We start from the raw sequence: 18,830 nt of genomic DNA on the forward strand, positions 1-18,830 counted from the left end.
CCTTCCGCAAACACACTTGTTTCAGAGATGTTTTCTGTTTCGTCGGTTGACGCCACAACTGTTGGTTGGGTCAAATTTGATGATTCTGGAAACATGGTGCTTTCTGGTGTATCCTGGGTGTACGTCGTAGCAACTGAGGTATAGTCCATGGAACTCACAGAAGTATCTATTAAAATAAGTCCAAAAAGTCAAAGTTAAAGAGATGGAAATTAATATTATTCAGTTGCTAATTTCCAAGTGAATATTCTGAGGAATTGTTGGCAAAAATATATATCATTTGAGATCAGGTTTTTGCAATTTTATTCATACTATGAGAAAACAGAATATTGTGTTTTGTATAAATAATAAAAACAACTAATAGATACATACCATATCCAATTGTTACCGCCTGCATTTTTAACTTAATCAAAATCTGACCCAAACACATAACAAGAATTAATTTTTATACTTATTCATGTAGTCTTTTCACATTAAGACATAAAAAAAAATATATATTTGAATTAATTTGATTTTAAATATTTCTTAGATAACAATAAGATGAGCAGCATCTATTCCCTTTTATTGGTTAACATATATATATATATTTTTTGTTTTTACATGATGTGAATATTATTTATTATTATTTATATTTTATACATATTTATTATATGTACAAATGATCTCAAGTGACTGGTTATCCTATTTTTCAGGTTTTTTTATATTAATATTTGAAAATTTCCTTAAAATTGGGAATGCTCTTCTAAAATTATTATAAGTCTTGCAAAGGTGTCATATTAAGTACAAATAAATTCTAACAATTCTATGCATAAAAATTAAAACTAAAAAATACAAACTATAACAATGATTAAAAATTCTTAAATATATTAAAACAATTACTTTAGGAAAGAAACATGCTTAAAAAATTAGGAACTCTAATTCAAGAACTTAAATTTTAAAAAAAAAATTAGATATAAGTAATATAAAAAATGCCAAAATAAGATATTTTACATACTTACCAAGAAGAAGGAAGACCAATAAGGCACAATTGACAATATTTAGATAAAACATTGTTAACTGTAGGGCCATCTTTACATTTCCAGCCGTTCTATTTTCACCTATAAAATTTAAAAAACAATTTTTTTAAAAAAATATAAATCTAAATTATTTCCGTCTCATTCTACAAAAAAAAATCAACACGTGAAAAATTATCAATATTTATGGATGCAACACAATTTCACTGAATTCGACCCAGAAAAAAAAAAAAAAAAATGTTTTTTTTTTCTGCCTATTTCTCAATAATTTGAGTTATGAGTGCGAAACAGAAGCCACGGGCAAGCTGACGGCTGGTAGTCCAGCGAGAAAGTATAAAACAGATTTTGTTACAGAATTCTGCTACAGAACATCTACTGCACAGAATGATTTATCGATACTCATTCGAATCCTGCGGATCCTTTTTGAGGACTTTTGATCGTATGAAAGAGAATTTTTAGTTAAAAATTTCAATAAAATAATTTTTACAGGTCGATCTGGCACTTTTATAGATGCGATATTTGGAAGAAAGGGAAATTTAAGGTAAAATTAAATTTTAAGGTAAAAATTTCAATAAAATAATTTTTATAGGTCGATCTGGCACATTTACAGATGCGATATTTGGAAGAAAGGGAAATTTAAGGTAAAATCGCCATACTTTTCTTTATAGGTTATTTAACTGATTTTTTTAAAAAAATCTTTTAATTGTCATTTCTTTATGACATTTAATTTTTTTACTAATTTATCAGTCGTTTGTTTATATAAAGGAATATTGGTGCCCAATGCATCATTTATGGATACATTAAAACGGGATAGTTGGAAGTCCCCAATTTGCTTCTTGTATTAAAGAGTGACCCATGAGGTCCAACGGATACATTTTGGTCGACGTACCTGCTGTGGATTAAATCTCTGTCCCTGGGAGGTTGTATTGTAGGCTTCAAGTTGACAGTACAAGAAAGAGTGGCTGGTCGACACAGCAAAGGCTTTTCTACCCTTCGCCAATTTCATGGACCTCCTTCCTTTCACTAACATGACAAGAGGTCATCAAACCCGAAATTCAGGTGTGTGAAGCTTTCTAGGGCAATTTTCTGGAATCCCAACAAACCTTGAAACCCGAGATCATCTTCAGTGCAGTTTGGACGCAACAAACTGATTCAACACACTTCTGTGAAATGAAGAAATTAAAAGTTTGCCCCCTGCCTCAGTAAACACAGACTTAACAATACACAGGAACCTCAAATCTGCCGGCAAATCGGCCCCCATTCGGCCCCCGTCGAGTCGCCCGTTTCTCCTGCTGTAAAGACTCAAACCTTAATCAGTCGCTGGTCTTGGATCCAGGAGCCATATGTCTATCCCATGCATGTTTAATACCCTCACTGTATTACCCTCCACCACTTCTGCAGGGAGGCTGTTCTACTTACCTACCACCTTCTTAGGAAAGTAAGACTTCTTTATATTCTAAGTCTATGACCCTCTAGTTTTAGTTTCTGGCTTGTTATTCTAACATTTCTCCCTCGCATTAAAGATGTTAGAACTAATTCATTTAAAAAAGTTTTGTTATTAATATCAAGTTGTTTTTATGTAAATTATATTTTGTTCACATTTGTAGTGAAAACCCTATTATAATTTTTTTATTATTTAGCGTATTAGTAAGCTAAGTCTGCTCGCCTTATCCCAGTGTAAATAAAGTCTATTTAGTTAAAAGCTATACTAAAATGAGAAAAACAAATAAAAGAGATACAAATTATATCAGCTTTCTCCTCTTAACCACTAGCGCCACCTGCTGGATATCCATAGACAAAACACTCAAACATGAAACTTACTATTGATGCTTTAGTGTAAGGCCTCCACCAGAACAAAATGTTTTATTATGGAACCTAAAGTTAAGTTATTATGGAAACTAAGTGTCTTTTGATTCATTATTCGTAACACTCGGATGTTTAAGATAAATGTAGAATAAGTTTTTCCCTGTAATATCAAGTTACGGTTTTGGGTTATGAGTTCCTGAAGCTGATCTGTCACAGGCTTCATTGCTTATTTGTGATACTTTTAGGAATATTAAGATGTAGAACACATTTAAAAGTCTTTCCTATGTGTGCCAAAAGATATTGGTGGAGTTTGGGTCTGAGTCCTATTCCAGGACTGTTTTAACCATTCGAAGACTTACCTTTGAGACCCTCCTTGTAATGAGTTGACCTTCACACCAGTAATCCAATGAGCTTTAAAACTCATAATCGGTCCAAATGATGAGAGAATAGAAGAGCACTCCCATCAAGTAGGGCCTGGCGATTCTTGGACGTTGACCCAACCAGTATCAGGAAATATGGAACTTGCTAAGTTAAATAAAACACTGAAACACGACACAAAGCAAACAGTAGAATGTTCTGACGGTGCAAGAATATGATAAGAGATAATTATCTACTTACCCAAGAACTGTAGAAAAAAACTCTATTTGTTGCCAATACCTTAATCAAAATGCAATGCGGTACAAAGAAAATTCAAGAAATACAGTGCAAAGAACAAAATCTGATATCATGCCTTACCTTATATGGAAATATTTGTTAATGCCTTACCTTATATGGAAATATTTGCTCATGCATTACTTTATATGGAAATATTTGTTAATGCCTTACCTTATATGGGAATATTTGCTCATGCCTTACCATATATGGGAATATTTGCTCATGCCTTACCTTATATGGAAATGTTTGCTTATGCCTTACCATATATGGAAATATTTGCTCATGTCTTACCTTATATGGAAATATTTGCGCATGTTTTACCTTTTATGTGAATATTTGCTCATTACTTAATCAATTCTCCTTTTATAGAAAAGCTAAACTTACAATATTTCATAGATATCTTATCAAATCACAAAATATTTGATGATTACTTACCTTATATGGGATATCTGTTGTTACTTAAATACTTTAAAGTATAGAAAAAATCCAAATATAAAATACTTGTCTTTTCATACATCTGCACGCACAAAAAATGTTCAATATTCAGTATATAAATGTCTCAATATTCATATTTACAGTCAAACACAGGGCACCAGTTGCTGAAATACCATGTGAAATAAATATTTGTAGGTTAATAAACTTACTTATTTATGTAATTTTACTAAATTGATAAAGGATTGTCCTGGCAGAAATGACATGTTTTTGTTCCATTTTTTTTTATTACTTTCGTTCTTCTTTGCTCCACATTTTTATGGAACCTAAAACCCGCAAACGTTCATATTTTCAACACAATTTTTTTTTATCAAAAAAGGCAAAAAATAAGTATTTTTCTTAATGCTTCAAAAGTTGATGAAATATAGGTTTACATGGTACAATGTTTTAGCGGCGCGTCCGCGGAAATCCGAACGAGTGTTTGTTGTGGTGTCCGAGCGTGAAATGTTTAGACGTTGAGTACATTTTCTCTTGCAATTATAACTTTTTGACTTCAATTCTTGCTAATTATTATAAAATAAACCACTACTATAATAAAAATACCAACCGACAAGATGTTATCAGACCAGCCTTAATTACTCTTCATTTAAGATGAATTTATTACATTTTTTCTTTTTAACCCCTTAAGGACCAGGCTGTGTTTTACCTTTTGTACCATTGGGGCCGAGGCTGTTTTTAACACTTTTGCGGTGTTCATGTTTAGATGCAATTTTCTCTTCACTCATTTAGTGAACCCACACAAATTATATGTTGTTTTTTTCAGGACAAGAAGGGCTTTCTTCAGATACCATTGTTTTAATCATATTATCTAATTTTCCATAAAAAAATAATAAAATATGATGAAAAATGTAAAAAAAACCCCCACATTTTCTGACTTTTACCCCAAAAATCTTTTACTCATCCAAAAAAGCTAATGAAAAAACCTACTAAATATATTCTACTATTTGTCCTGAGTTTAGAAATACACACAACGATCACTTTCTAAGCTTGTTTAAGTCTCATGACGTGTCAGGCACGTCATAGGTCGTTAAGTGACCGTTTTGCATGACGTGCCTGACCCGGCAATGGACGTTAAGGGGTTAATCTAAATCTGAATGTTTTTGATCAAATATTAGTAAAACACCAGCTAAAATTCTTATGACATTTCAAAACCCATCCGTGATATAATGAATGAGATGCGTAACATGTATCACACAGGGACCTCTCCGAAACATTGTATCCGATTATCATAGCATGTAACTAAATACCAGACGTGTTATATGTTCAGCACGAGTAAAGATAAATTGCATGAAAAGTTATACCTTTAAATCCAGTGGAAGTTGTAGTCTCTTCAGTGGTAGTCTCTACCATGAACGTGGTAGGGGCAGCGGTAGTTGGTGGGAGAGTGCTGGTAACGATGGTGGTAGTTGATGGGAGAGTGCTGGTAACGATGGTGGTAGTTGATGGGAGAGTGCTGGTAACGATGGTGGTAGTTGAAGGTTGAGTGGTAGTGATAGTTGGTTGGAGAGTGGTGATGGGGGTTGTTGATGGTAAAGTGGTGGTGGTAGTTGGTAGAACAGTGGTGGTAGGGGTGGTGGTAGTTGATAGGAGAGGGGTGGTAGAGACAGTGGTAGTTGATGGTAAAGTGGTGATGGTAGTTGTTAGAGCAGTGGTGATAGGGATGGTGGTAGTTAGTTGGAGAGTGGTTGCAGGGACAGCGGTAGTTGATGGTAAAGTGGTGGTGGTAGTTGGTAGAACAGTGGTGGTAGGGGTGGTGGTAGTTGATGGGAGAGGGGTGGTAGAGACAGTGGTAGTTGATGGTAAAGTGGTGATGGTAGTTGTTAGAGCAGTGGTGATAGGGATGGTGGTAGTTAGTTGGAGAGTGGTTGCAGGGACAGCGGTAGTTGATGGTAAAGTGGTGGTGGTAGTTGGTAGAGCAGTGGTGGTAGGGTTGGTGGGAGTTGATGGGGGAGGGGTGGTAGAGACAGTGGTAGTTGATGGTAAAGTGGTGATGGTAGTTGTTAGAGCAGTGGTGATAGGGATGGTGGTAGTTAGTGGGAGAGTGGTTGCAGGGACAGCGGTAGTTGATGGTAAAGTGGTGGTGGTAGTTGGTAGAGCAGTGGTGGTAGGGATGGTGGTAGTTGATGGGAGAGGGGTGGTAGAGACAGTGGTAGTTGATGGTAAAGTGGTGATGGTAGTTGTTAGAGCAGTGGTGATAGGGATGGTGGTAGTTAGTTGGAGAGTGGTTGCAGGGACAGTGGTAGTTGATGGTAAAGTGGTGGTGGTAGTTGGTAGAACAGTGGTGGTAGGGGTGGTGGTAGTTGATGGGAGAGGGGTGGTAGAGACAGTGGTGGTTGATGGTAAAGTGGTGATGGTAGTTGTTAGAGCAGTGGTGATAGGGATGGTGGTAGTTAGTTGGAGAGTGGTTGCAGGGACAGCGGTAGTTGATGGTAAAGTGGTGGTGGTAGTTGGTAGAGCAGTGGTGGTAGGGATGGTGGGAGTTGATGGGGGAGGGGTGGTAGAGACAGTGGTGGTTGATGGTAAAGTGGTGATGGTAGTTGTTAGAGCAGTGGTGATAGGGATGGTGGTAGTTAGTGGGAGAGTGGTTGCAGGGACAGCGGTAGTTGATGGTAAAGTGGTGGTGGTAGTTGGTAGAGCAGTGGTGGTAGGGATGGTGGTAGTTGATGGGAGAGGGGTGGTAGAGACAGTGGTAGTTGATGGTAAAGTGGTGATGGTAGTTGTTAGAGCAGTGGTGATAGGGATGGTGGTAGTTAGTTGGAGAGTGGTTGCAGGGACAGTGGTAGTTGATGGTAAAGTGGTGGTGGTAGTTGGTAGAACAGTGGTGGTAGGGGTGGTGGTAGTTGATGGGAGAGGGGTGGTAGAGACAGTGGTGGTTGATGGTAAAGTGGTGATGGTAGTTGTTAGAGCAGTGGTGATAGGGATGGTGGTAGTTAGTTGGAGAGTGGTTGCAGGGACAGCGGTAGTTGATGGTAAAGTGGTGGTGGTAGTTGGTAGAGCAGTGGTGGTAGGGATGGTGGGAGTTGATGGGGGAGGGGTGGTAGAGACAGTGGTGGTTGATGGTAAAGTGGTGATGGTAGTTGTTAGAGCAGTGGTGATAGGGATGGTGGTAGTTAGTGGGAGAGTGGTTGCAGGGACAGCGGTAGTTGATGGTAAAGTGGTGGTGGTAGTTGGTAGAGCAGTGGTGGTAGGGATGGTGGTAGTTGATGGAGGGGTGGTAGAGACAGTGGTAGTTGATGGTAAAGTGGTGGTGGTAGTTGGTAGAGCAGTGGTGGTAGCTGATGGGAGAGTGGTAGTAGTAGTTGGTAGAGGAGTGGTGGCAGGGGTGGTAGTAGTTGGTGAGGGAGAGGTGGTGGTAGTTGATGGTAAAGTGATAATGGTAGTTGGTGGGAGTGTGGTGACAAGGACAGTGGTAGTTGATGGTAAAGTGGCGGTGGTAGCAGTTGTGGCAACTGTAAAAAAGATTAGAGAATGAATCAGATGAGAAGCAGATTGAATTTTTCTTGCTCTATAAACCCGTCGGTTTTTTTAGTGACAGCAAATCTTTGTCTAAAATAATTTTGATGCTTGAAAGTTTATTAGAGACAATCGGGTCGTTTTTTCTACATGAGAAAATAATTCTCCTTTTTCTCATAAGCCTCAGCGCTGTATACAGTAATATAACCTCCCCAGCCCTGTATACAGTAATATAACCCCCAGCGCTGTATACAGTAATATAACCCCCAGCGCTGTATACAGTAATATAACCCCCAGCGCTGTATACAGTAATATAACCCCCAGCGCTGTATACAGTAATATAACCCCCCAGCACTGTATACAGTAATATAACCCCCCAGCGCTGTATACACTAATAACCCTCAGTGCTGTATACAGTAATATAACCCCCAGCGCTGTATACAGTAATATAACCCCCCAGCGCTGTATACAGTAATATAACCCCCAGCGCTGTATACAGTCATATAACCCCCCAGCGCTGTATACAGTAATATAACCCCCCAGCGCTGTATACAGTAATATAACCCCCCAGCGCTGTATACAGTAATATAACCCCCCAGCGCTGTATACAGTAATATAACCCCCAGCGCTGTATACAGTAATATAACCCCCAGCGCTGTATACAGTAATATAACCCCCCAGTGCTGTATACAGTAATATAACCCCTAGCGCTGTATACAGTAATATAACCTCCCCAGCCCTGTATACAGTAATATACCCCCAGCGCTGTATACAGTAATATAACCCCCAGCGCTGTATACAGTAATATAACCCCCAGCGCTGTATACAGTAATATAACCCCCAGCGCTGTATACAGTAATATAACCCCCCAGCACTGTATACAGTAATATAACCCCCCAGCGCTGTATACACTAATAACCCTCAGTGCTGTATACAGTAATATAACCCCCAGCGCTGTATACAGTAATATAACCCCCCAGCGCTGTATACAGTAATATAACCCCCAGCGCTGTATACAGTCATATAACCCCCCAGCGCTGTATACAGTAATATAACCCCCCAGCGCTGTATACAGTAATATAACCCCCCAGCGCTGTATACAGTAATATAACCCCCCAGCGCTGTATACAGTAATATAACCCCCAGCGCTGTATACAGTAATATAACCCCCAGCGCTGTATACAGTAATATAACCCCCCAGTGCTGTATACAGTAATATAACCCCTAGCGCTGTATACAGTAATATAACCCCCAGCACTGTATACAGTAATATAACCCCCAGCACTGTATACAGTAATATAACCCCCCAGCGCTGTATACAGTAATATAACCCCCAGCGCTGTATACAGTAATATAACCCCCCAGCGCTGTATACAGTAATATAACCCCCCAGCACTGTATACAGTAATATAACCCCCAGCGCTGTATACAGTAATATAACCCCCAGTGCTGTATACAGTAATATAACCCCCCAGTGCTGTATACAGTAATATAACCCCCAGCGCTGTATACAGTAATATAACCCCCAGCGCTGTATACAGTAATATAACCCCCAGCACTGTATACAGTAATATAACCCCCCAGCGCTGTATACTGTAATATAACCCCCCAGCGCTGTATACAGTAATATAACCCCCAGCACTGTATACAGTAATATAACCCCCAGCGCTGTATACAGTAATATAACCCCCCAGCGCTGTATACAGTAATATACCCCCCCAGCGCTGTATACAGTAATATAATCCCCAGTGCTGTATACAGTAATATAACCCCCAGCACTGTATACAGTAATATAACCCCCAGCACTGTATACAGTAATATAACCCCCCAGCGCTGTATACAGTAATATAACCCCCAGCGCTGTATACAGTAATATAACCCCCCAGCGCTGTATACAGTAATATAACCCCCCAGCGCTGTATACAGTAATATAACCCCCAGCGCTGTATACAGTAATATAACCCCCAGCGCTGTATACAGTAATATAACCCCCCAGTGCTGTATACAGTAATATAACCCCTAGCGCTGTATACAGTAATATAACCCCCAGCACTGTATACAGTAATATAACCCCCAGCACTGTATACAGTAATATAACCCCCCAGCGCTGTATACAGTAATATAACCCCCAGCGCTGTATACAGTAATATAACCCCCCAGCGCTGTATACAGTAATATAACCCCCCAGCACTGTATACAGTAATATAACCCCCAGCGCTGTATACAGTAATATAACCCCCAGTGCTGTATACAGTAATATAACCCCCCAGCGCTGTATACAGTAATATAACCCCCCAGCGCTGTATACAGTAATATAACCCCCAGCGCTGTATACAGTGATATAACCCCAGCACTGCATACAGTAATATAACCCCCCAGCACTGTACAAGGAGTCGGGGTGTTTAGTAGATTGGGGGGCAGCGATACAAATGGCTGCTATGCTGCCGCCTGAAGACATTATATTATGGGGGCAAAAACTACAATTACTGATCGTCTCTGCTAATAAAATAACAAGCAAACGACGACTCACCAAGCTGAAGCAGCACCAGTAAGGGGCAGAGATCCATGTTGGACGCTTAGGGCATCAAAAGCACCTGGAATGGAAGAAATGCAAAATACTCAGTAACTCACAAACACTTTCATCTACACAAATATCGTGAATGTTCTAAATTGGCGTAAAGCCCAGTAAACAAGACAACCGAGTCTCGGGATGATTGACAAATTCGGTGTCTAAATTCTAAAATGAACCTGTTTAAGCAGAAATGAAAAAAACCACGCAAACAGAATGCAAAGAATAAATCACACAACGTGACACGCGTAACTATGGTAAACAACCCGTAACTAAGAGAAATAACACGGAATATGTAACCTGTGACAGCTTTAGCTCTAAGACATAAACTGTTGAAACCAACCGGTTTTACCCCAAACTGCTTAAATGTAGGAACTATTGGTCTACGTGGTCTGGTATTTTCTTTCTTCCAACTTGTCGAATGTTCGATGTCTTTTTCTAGAAGTCGACTATCGACCTACCTTTGAAATTGTGTTGGCAAAATCCAGAAAGGACCTCTTCGTTGATCCAGAAAAAAAGACAAACCCCCCCCAAAAAATGGTTTGAAAAATGATGGATTAGATAAGGTGAATTGACAAATTTGTTAACTTTGTGGGATTTGTGGACCATTTAAGCTCATCGATGAAGAGTCAACCTCAAGTCATCGAGTCCAAGCTATTCATATATAACTCACACTTTATCCTTTCGTTGGAACGTCCCACCCCATGTAGAAGATGGTAGGATTTATAAAATCAAACAAGAAATCTTATTTGTTTTTCCTTGAAATAAATGAATTGTGTTAAAATCGACAATCAACCTTCCTTAATGGAAAAAACGTCAGATCAGCATCACTATACTAGTTTTAATTACTTTTTTTGTCAATAAATGTTACCATTCCTAGAGAATCGAGCCCTATAATATCAGCCAGAAAAGAGATTTTGGTTGTTTTGTCCTCTCTTTTACCCCTTTAAGAGGGACAATATATTTTTTTTGCCTTCTTGGAATCAACAAGCAAGGGTACATTAAAAAGGATAGAATTAATAAAAATACAATTTATCTGTTTCTTTACCTGTTGGTCGTCGACCGATGGTAACAGAGTAGCCCTTCTCGCATCTCTGTCACCTGAATGAGGTGTCGCGCCTCTTGACAGGTGTTAGATTTAAGGGAGTGGTGGTTTCTTAGGTATCCCACGTATGTTATTTGTCTAGTAAGTTCCAGAACGTGCACACAGTTTATGGACAAATAGTGTTAGCAGGTGTCTTGTCTCAAACGGGGCACTTATGACATTTTGGGGTGGACTTTGCCACCTTTGACCCGTGTAACAATCTCTTGGACCCAACGCAATCTGTTCTTTGCCCCACTTTCTCAATAGAACCTTCCTTTACATAAATAAATGATCTCCATGCAGGAAAATCTAATGGGCATTTCTGTCTTCTCATCCATCTTGATCCATAGGCCGCATTAGACATGGTGGACATTGCCCTTCACTCTTAGGTTATGCATTGTCTTGGCTTCCGTGGTCTGGCTCACTCCTGGGTTTTATCCTACCTTCCTCAACGACCTTTCTCTTTGTTGTTTTCCAACCCCCAAAAACTATTCTGGCCCATGTTTTGTTTTTTTGGTCCATTTGTTTTCAGACAACGAACTTTATTTCCTACCCTTTCGGTTTGGATGAAGTTAGGATGTTTTTGACAAAAATTACAAAATAGTCCTTTGGAAGAAGCGGAGAAGAACAAGAAGCAGAGACACCGAAGTGGTTGTCAGAGAAGATAGGGCGACATTTAGAGAGAGTGTGTGTGTGAGAGTGTGTGTGAAAGCGTGAGAGAGCGATTGTGAGAAAACAAATCACGCAAAATTTAATCAACAATTAGGAGCTTTCTCCTTTGTTTACGTTTGATTTCTTCCTCATTTTCAGATGCTCGTAGAAATAAATGAAATTGACAAATTTTGCTAAAATTAAAATTCGTAAAGGATCCGAATGCACAAGTCTAGTACCCAATGGCCCTATCCAGGAAACCCGCCTGTGTGCATGCTCTTTGACTTCAGGGACTTCAATGGCACTGAAATCTATCTTTCCAAACCCTCAGCTTCCCACAAAAATCAGAAGTTATCATCTTGCTGTACAACAATCTCTTCCTGGATGGCTTGTCTATCATGAATACTCAGCACTTGGCTTAGCTCTAACTCTGGATGGCTGCTCATCGCCCAACTGGCCGTCACCTACGGGCAACTTTGGGTTCCTCCCCTTTTTCCAATAGTAAACAAACAAAAAAAAGAGAGAAGTAAACCAGTTCAACTCTTAAAACATAACTTTAATTTTGTATCTATTTTGAATGTATAAAAAAAAATTCTGTTTAATTAAGTGAATTAAAAACATAACACATGATGAAGAACATCTCTACTAAAATAATTGGGGAATTAAATTATTAATTTCAAAACCCACATCAAACCATATATTTTTGAAAACTAGACACCCCAGGGTATTTCAAATGCCAGCCTGTGTCAAACTTTGTGGTAGTCATTTTGGGTGGTGCGCAATTTTTAATGTTGAACTTTGACATTTGGTGAGCCTGTACCCATGTCCTATTTGGGACATCTTTGAACCTGGCCAATTCAACTTACCCACATCAAACCATATATTTTTGAGAACTAGACACCCCAGGGTAATTCAAATGCTGGTATTTTAACCATTTCCCGGTACTAAGTTTCCTTTTCGTTCTTTGTCTCGATGAAGGTCTGAGTTTTATGGAAATTTATATCTGGCCATATTCATTTTGGGTCTCCTGGTTGTAATCACCAGACGTCTACTCTTCCAGTAGATAAGGAGCACCACAAGTAATATAAAGAAGGTCGTTCCCAGCAGTAAAGAATATAGAAGGATTGGATGACGGATTTTAGATGTTCCTGCAAAGAATTGAAAAGTGATCGATTAAACAGGAGATTTTTTTTAAAGATTTAACCATTTCCTTCCATTGTGTTTTGAAGTATCATTCCGTCATATTTTGAGGTATTGGTCTATTGATTATTAGGTTGACATTATCCGGAAGTTGATTCTTACTTTTTGAAGGTAATCCTTTGGAACCACCTATAAAATATTTAATATATAAATAAATGGGAAAGATGACATTGTTACAACTTCTCACTGGCATACAAATAATACTATTAAAAAAGATAAAACATAAAATGAATTAATGAACTAAATGGAATGCTTGCATTAATGTAATAAACAATACATTATCAATATGTTTATAGAATGCAGCCCACTACTATACTCTCGTGGTTGGGTATATGATATATAAATATAAATACAGTCAAACTGACATAAAAAAAACTTAGGACTATTTTTTAAACTTTTTTTTTCAGTTTCCAAGAGTAAGTAATACGATATAATTTAAGATTTTTTAGCCATTATTTAAGACAAAATTAATAATAAATAATTTCTTATTTAGATTTAATTGACCCTTTCAATCAACTTCATTTGCATAATTCTAATTGTGTTGGTCTTACAAGTTCCTTCAAAATAACATTTTAATTAAAACAACAACAAAAAATAATAATTTAATCCTTTATTCCAGTTTTAATCGCCTGCCCCAAGTATATAAAATAGAAAAATTAGCACAATTTTGTAAAATTCTATATTTCACAAGACTTGCAGTGATGCAATTACCTGAGCAGGGGACCATGATGGTCTCATTTGTAATATTGTATCCAGAATTGTGCTGGAGCAGGCATTTGAAGGTTGTGTTTCCGACGCATTTTTCCAAGGGGACAGTGAAATTCCTAATGATCCAGTAGGACCCATCGGGATTTAGTACGTGGCTGTAGCTTTCATTTGTGAGCACCAGTTGCTGGTTTCCCGACTCCAAATTCAAGTTCACATTTTCTATGGTTTGTACTTGAATTTTACACATTATTTCAGAATTGTTAGATTCCATTTGCATTGGTCCTAGAATTATTTTAATGGAGGTTAATGGAGGCCGCAGGGAGAAAAGCCAACAAAACACATAAGGGCTGGTAACATTCACCCAGGGGGGCAAGTCCAGCCATCTGGCCCGTATGAAACACAATACACTCCCAATGGATGATTTCGTCCTACTCAACTAATGTTTCCCAATAGGTTCTGCACCCCCCTCCCATAATCAGAGAAAAGACCCAGTTGGAGGTCAAAGGCTGATAAAGTCAACGACTAAATGTGAAATTACAAGTAAATTCTAAAAACAAAAAGGCTTTAGGCAGTGGCACATAATCTTTAAGTTGGAGAAGCTATTAGGGGTATTGTCCTCCTGCCCCACTTTCTGACCTGATCTGATAATAAGCACTATTATTATTTATTATTATTATTTATCATTACTATTACTATTATTATTATTATTTGCTCACTTACCATGCACAAACAGCAGCGTTCCATTTCCGTAGGAAAGTATGTTTCTATATCCCGAATTTCCTCCAATCACCAGCGAGACATAACACAAGTAGGTCTCAGTATCATTGAGTTTCAGGTTAGAAAAGGAAATGGAAAAGTCGGTCAGAACACTTTTGTTGATCTCCTTTACGCGGTCCTTCTCCTTGGAAATTTCAGAAGGATATATGTATACCTCGGATTGTTTCTTTTTCCAGTATGGATTTAGACGGATGAGGGTTTCCTCGTCAAAAGTCAAATCACAATGGAAGTCGACGGTGGAACCCACCAAACCCGAAACGAAAGGGTCTTGACGGACTGTGTATTCGGAAAACGTGCCAGCTGAGGACATCATATAGAAGGTTACTCAACAAAACTCTTAAAAGAAAATGTTATTACGCGTCATGTCGTTAGTTTATGCCAGAATCATAACTTGAATGGAGAAAGAGGGGCAACTTCACCAGGCAACACAAGGTGAGGGGCATGCTTAAGCCTCCCGTGGGCATCTCCTTGCAGAAGCCAATGATGACATCAGCATGGGATGGGACCTTTGACCCTTGTTAAGGCTTTACTGCACATATCGTCGGGATGTGAGTTAATCACAGAAAAAATAATGTGCATCCATAATTCATAGAAACGAGCTCATAAAGCAAGGACTCATTAAGCATGGACAAAGGAGGTAGTTTACATTGTAACTATAATTATGGAGACCCAACAAACAAGAATCTCGAACGCAATTGAATTAATTCCGGATTAAGAGTGGTTCAAATAATGAGGATAAAATAGTTACTGTATATTAACCCTTTCCGATTTTATGTCAGATTTACTAGTTGAACACTAGGGGTCGCTATTACAGAGAAATATATTTTACAGCTTGTGGTCCAATGTTGTGTTTCCTAGTGACCACTAGATGTCGCTATTACAAGGAAGAATTAGCCATATTATTATTACAGAGGGATTCTGAATGTGATTTTAGTGATGAAGATGATTATGGAAAACATTTTCATACAATGGGAAAATATTAAGGCTAACATAATATATGGTTTTAGAATAGTATTTATTACTGTTTTGTAAAAAAATTTTAAGTATGGGTTGTTTCCCAAAAATTAAATTGGACCTGCTTGGCCCACAGTGAAAATGTATTGGCCTGCAAAGGGTTATTTTATATGTGTATATACAACAGCGATGAATAATAACGACGTAAAATGGTCACGGAAATACATTCTAAGGTGGATTCCTTAAATTATGGCAATCAGGTAATTATTGTTTTTTACTTTGTTTAATTCAAATAAAAGACTCTGATGTTCCAAAAATCAAGTAAGGCTTTTTGTAATAATAATAATAATAATAATAATTTGTGGTTATTTCTTACCAACATTCAAAAGGAAGAAGACGACTTCTAATACGGAAATGCCCATCATGGAAATTTGGTTTTCTCAATAAAATGTTTCTTCTGAAAATAGAAATGTTTCTTCTGGTTTTTTTTTGTTTTTTGTTTTTTTAGGGGAATACCTGATAAAAAAAAGCAAGTGCTGGTTAGATAGTTGGAATTCCCCAAATTGTACAAATGTTATAATATTTTTCTCCTATAAATAAATAAATAAATGAATAAATACAATCTTCTAAATTTTCACAAACATGAGGGGGTCCGGCCGCTTTCCAGATCTCTGGTTAGGCCTCACCTGGAGTAGTGCGTACAGTTCTGGAGACCCCAGAAGGTTGAGTTCAGAGGAGAGATACAAAAATGCGGGACAGAAATCGTCAGTAAGGGTTGAAGGATCTTAATATGTCCGGCTTGAGAGTTAACAAAGTACAGGAGGCTTGTTTGGAAGGAGGAACAATGTTCTCGTGGTCTAAAACTTGAGGGTCAGAGGTTTAGATGTAACATAAGCGAGTTCTACTTTACTCGGAGAGTAGTAGATCAATGGAACAGCCTCCCAGCAACAGTGGTGGAGGCTCATACAGTGAGGGAATTTAAACAGGCACGGGGTAGACATAAAGCTTTCCTCACTATAGGACCTGACCAAAGACTGATAGGAGATTAGGAAAAAAATGGGCAGACTAGATGGGGCCGAATGGTTCACAAGAATGGCTACCCCGTTGTTATGAGAAAAGATACTCATTGTTTTACATTTTAGTGACCGGAATCTATCACGTACTCTGCCTGCCGTTGCTTTGTGTTGACCTACATTTTATTTGAAATGTGTATTGTAAAGCCCACGGTTTGATTGTGGTGGGGGTTTTTTTTGACACCTTACTCATAAATCATGCTAAATTTCCTGTGCGGAAACTGCAGGAACTGGTATCAACATCAGTTGAAGTGGTTCTCAAAAATATTGTTTTTTTAACCTTTTTAGGACAGTGCTGTTATTTATTTTTTGTACCCTTTGGTTGTCACATTTCTGCGGTGCTCGTGTTTATCTGTAATTTTCTTTTTTCTCATTTACTGAACCCACACAAATTATATATATATATATATATTGGGTTTTTTTCAGGAAAGAAGAGATTTCTTTAGATACCTTTACTTTTATCATATCATCGTATCATCGTATAAAAAATTATAAAGTATGGTGAAAATTTGAAAAATCTTTTACTCCTCAACAAAAGCTAAAGTAAAAACCTGCTAAATAGATTCCACTATTTGTCCTATGTTTAGAAATACTCACTGTTTGTAAGGTTTTTTTGGCTTTTTCTTTTTGCACGTTATAGGGAGAAAAGTACAAGTAGCATATTGACCTTCATGGTCAGCTGCAGTACGGTAGTCAACCTACAGGGGGAGCTCAATGTTTTCAGGAGGGTCTAAAGACCCTCTGGGAACTCTTTTATCTTGAATGGGGGCCGCCATCTTGTTAGAGGCCGCATGTCTCTATCAGGTAGCAGTCTGAAAAGCTCCTTGGAGCGATCAAACAGGACCCCTGCATATTTTTTTTTAGAAGCTTTTTTTTTTAACCCCGAGGGCCACCATCATTGAAAGGCATATAGCCTATCATTATGGTGAATACGACCGCTCCTAGAAGCGATCGTACGGGCCACCAACATACGGGGCCTCCAATCTACTAGACAAACACCCTGACTCCTTATCATACTTCCTGGGGGAAGGAATAGAATGGCTCAGTCTTAATCACCCAGCTGGACTCTCTAATTATGAAAAATCTATTGAGAAATGGACCTCATTACCATTGCCATAAAGCATTAGCTCAGTGTGGTGTTTGAGCAGGAAAAGTCACTCAAAATATCACATGACTGACAACAATGGTGGCCTCTAGGCCTAGGCCAAAATATGTGTCTGATGACCCTAAAAAATTAAGGGTATACTTTTGAGATAAATGGTGGAATCTCTAAGTTTTTTTTACGATTAAACATTGATATTTTATTAATCTAAACTATAAAAAAAGCAGAAGATTATAAGATGAACTCGATAAGACACCAAAAAGCACTGAGAAAATGTTTGAAGAGATGGAAGGAGCCTATGGACAACCTGGCAGAATCCACCATGACCAACGTTCTGGAACAACATTTTGTCTAGAAATATCATAATATGTTAAAAAAGGGTAGTTACGCAATAGAATTTTCCACTCACAAACATAAATGGGAACTTTCTAAATGAGCTGACCCTGAGACTCTTAAAATATTAACCCTTTAATAGCCCATGACGAGTCTATGCGGCGGCTTGCCACATGTGTTACCTAAGTGACTCTGGTACTGGCTGTCATAAAAAGCTTAACTTGTAGTTATTTAAAGATATACTTAATTTAGACAACTGCATTCAAGCAGGGATATCAGCTACAACATACTGGCAGCAAAAGCACCAATCGGTGCACAGAAGTGTAGAGTAGGAAAGAATCAGCTGCTGACTGTGTCACCCTGAGAATCTGCCACTTCACCCTGAGATCAGGGCAAAAAACATTAGGACAAACCAGGGGCAGTTCCCAGGTATGCTGTTCAGTGACATATGTCACTACAAATTAACTCAATAAAAAAGGAAATCACATTATCAGTGTATTATACATATAGAGAGATCATTAAAAAAAATACCTGATTGATAATAAAGAGACAGACAAGCTCTCAACAAGCTCCCCCAAAATAGTATAACACAGAATACAGTTTAGAAACTTACCCCAAATAGCTGTGCAATCGCCCCTATTGTCGTGATAAAAATGCTTGCTTTCAACTGAATTCAGGAAATGGTCTCTTCGACTGTGCTGCCAGAGGAAGTTTTTTTTTTTTTGCTCACACTCTGCCTGTTTCACCTTTTTTCAGATGACTGATTTTTTTTTTTAAATATTTTGACATCTGGTCAGTTTGTGCCTATGCCCTATTTGTGACATCTTTGAACCTAGCCAATTCAATTTACCTTTACCTTTTTAAAAACTAGACACCCTAGGGTATTTCAAATTTGAACTGGATGATTGCCCTTCTGATGGCATTGTGATATCACTGAGGTCTTTTTTATTTTTACATTTTCTCA

General features: G+C 38.1%; 1 protein-coding gene and 1 long non-coding RNA gene across 2 annotated transcripts; both read right to left on the minus strand.

The window, feature by feature from the left end:
• Positions 1-18: 18 nt before the first annotated feature.
• On the minus strand, positions 19-4,566 carry LOC128469627 (uncharacterized). Its single transcript, XR_008345972.1, has 4 exons — positions 3,176-4,566; positions 1,900-2,173; positions 996-1,094; positions 19-166 (listed from the first exon to the last, which is right to left on the minus strand). It is a non-coding gene; the product is annotated as an uncharacterized LOC128469627 (long non-coding RNA).
• Positions 4,567-12,687: 8,121 nt separating this feature from the next.
• On the minus strand, positions 12,688-15,821 carry LOC128469603 (uncharacterized). Its single transcript, XM_053451418.1, has 4 exons — positions 15,735-15,821; positions 14,348-14,704; positions 13,631-13,909; positions 12,688-12,867 (listed from the first exon to the last, which is right to left on the minus strand). Exons 1-4 carry the CDS (start codon positions 15,781-15,783, stop codon positions 12,707-12,709), a joined length of 846 nt encoding a protein of 281 aa, XP_053307393.1. The 5' UTR covers positions 15,784-15,821; the 3' UTR covers positions 12,688-12,706.
• Positions 15,822-18,830: the final 3,009 nt, after the last annotated feature.

This window comes from Spea bombifrons, chromosome 12 (genome assembly GCF_027358695.1).
Source record: "Spea bombifrons isolate aSpeBom1 chromosome 12, aSpeBom1.2.pri, whole genome shotgun sequence".
NCBI lineage: Eukaryota > Metazoa > Chordata > Amphibia > Anura > Pelobatidae > Spea > Spea bombifrons.

What these genes read in the sequence shown, in the direction of transcription:
- LOC128469603 (XM_053451418.1), bottom strand. Translation starts at nt 15,783, where the DNA reads ATGATGGGCATTTCCGTATTAGAAGTCGTCTTCTTCCTTTTGAATGTT. An exon ending in CTTCTTCCTTTTGAATGTTG is followed by an intron (nt 14,705 to 15,734) that starts GTAAGAAATAAC and finishes TGATGTCCTCAG; the next exon opens with CTGGCACGTTTTCCGAATAC. An exon ending in CATCATGGTCCCCTGCTCAG is followed by an intron (nt 12,868 to 13,630) that starts GTAATTGCATCA and finishes AATTCTTTGCAG; the next exon opens with GAACATCTAAAATCCGTCAT.